Source organism: Alligator sinensis, unplaced genomic scaffold, assembly GCF_000455745.1.
Source record: "Alligator sinensis unplaced genomic scaffold, ASM45574v1 scaffold1164_1, whole genome shotgun sequence".
Classification (NCBI taxonomy): domain Eukaryota; kingdom Metazoa; phylum Chordata; order Crocodylia; family Alligatoridae; genus Alligator; species Alligator sinensis.
The window spans coordinates 1,405,520-1,408,660 of record NW_005842225.1 but is presented as its reverse complement, the minus strand read 5'-3'; the positions used below and the strand labels follow the sequence as shown (position 1 = coordinate 1,408,660).

Below are 3,141 nucleotides of genomic sequence, written 5' to 3'. Positions count from 1 at the left end.
GTGCAGTGCGTCATGGCATTTGCTCGCTGTGCTCGAGGGAGGCTGGCGGAGCGCTTTTCAGCTGTATTTTTGAATGGCAGCTTTTGCTTATGGAATAAACAGCTTTCTGGTGGAGTCGGTGAAGGATACAATACCAAGGTAACGGCAGGTTCAAGGTCATTGTGTTTGCCTGGCTTCTCAACTGATTCCCGAGCGCTGAATGCGTGGAGTCTGCTCCCTTTTGACTGCTAGTGCTGCCAGCGTGCGGTTAGCAGACATTGTTCTCAGGGAAAAATTGCAGTAGTAGAAGGGCAATTATTGTGACCGACCGTGGCTCACAAGCAGGACGAGCCATGGCCTTCACTTTAAAACCCGCTCGTTCCAGCTTCACTCGAAGGCGCTGCTCAAATGTCATCCTGCGCTCTCTTTTTGACAGACGGGGAGGGGGGAGGTCTGTGCACGCTGATTAAAGGCCCTTTTGTTTGCAAACACCAAAATGAAGGGGCATTGGGGACAGGCTGAGAAACCCGGGGCTGAACAAGAGACTCTGACATCACGGCTCACAGCGGGAGGCAAGACTGTGCTCGACGCCTCCAGGTGCCTGACTGCTGATAGGGCTGGGGAGTCGCAGGCGCACGGCGCCTCGTACGTCAGACCCGGGACGAGGACAACGTTACTGCTATGTCGTGTCTGCCCCGTGCTTTAGGGGCACGATCCTTCAGTACGCTGGCTGGTCCAGATCCCGCAAGCCACTGCGGTACGTGCCCAACCGCAGACATAGAGGCAGTCCCACGGAAACCAAGCACAATCACCTTGCTCGGGCGAGCCCTAGATGTGCCCGCGAAGCCCAAGGCAAAGCCTTGGTTCTGCTGCCAGCAGTCATCACGGACACGCCACTGCCTTCCTCACGCAGTGCTTTCCCCGGGCGCCCTTGCACTTTGTTCTTTGGCAATGAAAGGATGTTGCTGTTCGTGTTGTCGTTTCTACTAATAAAAGCAGAGCTCGCTTATTCTCCACAAAAGGGCTCAGGACCTTTCAGGATCAGTCTCCGTAAGCCGGGCTTTAAGCCGCTGCCACAGACTTGCAAGCTGCCTGCTTTGAAGTGTCAAGGTTTTCCTGCTGTCTGCACTTAAAGGATGTACAAAATGTTCACGGAGAAACCAAACCCAGCAGCAGCCTTGATCGCAAACACAGCTGTGCAAGCAGAATCACAAACACCGCTTCTGTAAAAATCAGACCTATAAAATTTATTGCTGAAAACTGCCTGGAGTTCAGCTCATTTGAAACTATCCCATCTGTGTCAAAGGCCTGGTTTTAAAAGGCTTATGGGTATTGAAAGTGCAATCCCATCTGTGCTCATGCTGAGGGGAATTGGCAAGCTAAGGGTCAGCATTTGATGCGAGATCCTCTCATTAAACTCTGACTGAAAAATGAACCGGTAACTTTACTGTAGGGAACGGGGGGGGACAAGGGTCCGAGGCCTGCTCCGGCCATCCGCTGACACGTGCCCGGCCTGGATCTGAAGGATGTGACCGAAGGTCATGGGGCCGTGGCACAGCCATGTCCAGTGAACCTCTCACTCATCCTGTTAAGAGTCTCCTTTCGGTCCTCTGGGAAAACCAGGCATGAGGGGCAGGTGCTCCGATGCTACCGGGAAGGACGGGAGCCACGTGAGTACCCTGACGGAGGAGAACGGCAAACTTTGCTCTAAAAGCTCATACAATACTGCAATGGAAATGGCCCGGGCTTCTTTGGAGCCGTTTATTTCTACATCCCCAAATAGTCTGCCAAAAGCCACCACCAACAGCAGCAGAGGGAGTTAGCACTAAGGGGTACGGGCACAGGGAACATCAGCATCTACACCGAGAGGTGAAATAAGGCGGAGAGTTGATGAGGCAGAAGGGACTGGGGAGCTACTGCAGACGGGTCAGACGCTGCCAACGCTGACATTGTGAAAAGGGAAGGAGAAGGAGGTGAGGTTTGGGAGGTCAATCCAGGCAACGTCAGGAAGGATCTTTAGCACAGTTTTAAAGGGGGTTTTGTAATAAGGGCAGAGCCCAGGAGTCTGTTTGAGGCTGGCTAGGACGTGGTCATAGATCATTACGTTGGATGCTCTGACGGGGGACTGGGGAAGGAGGAAGGAGAAATGAAGTCAGAGATGAGATTTCACCAGAGGGGGAATCACGCCTACATCACACAGCCCCGGTGCAGGAGAGCTGACCTAGGCAGATTTACAGATAGCAGAGACGGATTGACGCCTGACCAGGAAAATACGTCTGCAGGCTTTCCGTGCCTTCAGCATCGTTTTGTGCTATACAGCTTCTCATCCAGCGTGGTGCTGGTTCGCAGCCTTTCTGAGTCACGAAGCCCTGTTTCGGCCAGGTCGCCGTGCTGCGGGTTACGGGGGTCCCACTGCGCTGCCCTGCGCCCAGGCCGCCACCGCTCCAGCAGCCCGGGGGAGAACGCAGAGCGGCCCTTCGTTTTGTTCTTCTTCTTGTTCCGCCATTACCCTGCAAAGATAAGACACCCGTGAATTTCAAACGCGCTCAAATCGACTTTCACCTTCAGCAAAGATGAAGTGAAGATACACGTGCAGGAATACAGCTTCTCCAGGGACTATCAGAGCGGCTTACGTTCTTTACTCTGGTTTAAAAGGCAAGCCGTTTCTCGAAGAAGTATGTTGTTTTAGGAAAAGCGTGATATTCAAAGGGATGTGCTCCACTATGTATGTCGTCTGCTTCTGCACTCCTCCTAGTCACATAACCTCTCCCAGCTCGCCATGTCCCCCCGCCCGCACCCCAACTTGGGAGTCGCTGCTCCCTTCAGTAAGACTGAATTAACGTAACTTCTAAAACGCTGCCTATAAACATGAGTGTCTGGTTCCAGAAGCAGGTCCCGTAGAGAGCTGTGTCATGCCGGGGCCGGCACGGGCTCCGCCCGGCGCTCTCGGGAGCCGCGCCGCGTCCCGCTCTCCAGCACGGGTTCGGGGAGCGGCCACCGACAAGACGTGGGAAAGGAGCGAGGAGACAGGTAGGAGACAGGCCCAGCGCACCCCGGGGCTGGAGCCTTCTTTGCTGCAATTGCCCGTCAGGGGAAAACGGCAGCATCCGAGTCTGCTCCGGGGGGGCCGCGCCGCGCCTCTCGGGGTGAATGGGGTCGCTT

At 54.7% G+C, this 3,141-nt stretch overlaps 1 protein-coding gene and 1 pseudogene across 1 annotated transcript in view; one reads left to right on the top strand and one right to left on the bottom strand.

Annotated features, from left to right (window-relative positions):
- Nucleotides 1-934: 934 nt before the first annotated feature.
- LOC112550854 overlaps nt 935-3,141 on the bottom strand; it is a 20,475-nt pseudogene continuing 18,268 nt past the window's right edge.
- Nucleotides 2,836-3,141, top strand: part of SCNN1B (sodium channel epithelial 1 beta subunit) — a 30,211-nt gene continuing 29,905 nt past the window's right edge. The window contains exon 1 of the mRNA XM_006027135.2: nt 2,836-3,009. Coding sequence (XP_006027197.2) covers nt 2,892-3,009 — 118 coding nt within the window. The 5' untranslated portion in view covers nt 2,836-2,891. The remainder of the gene's footprint in view (nt 3,010-3,141) is intronic.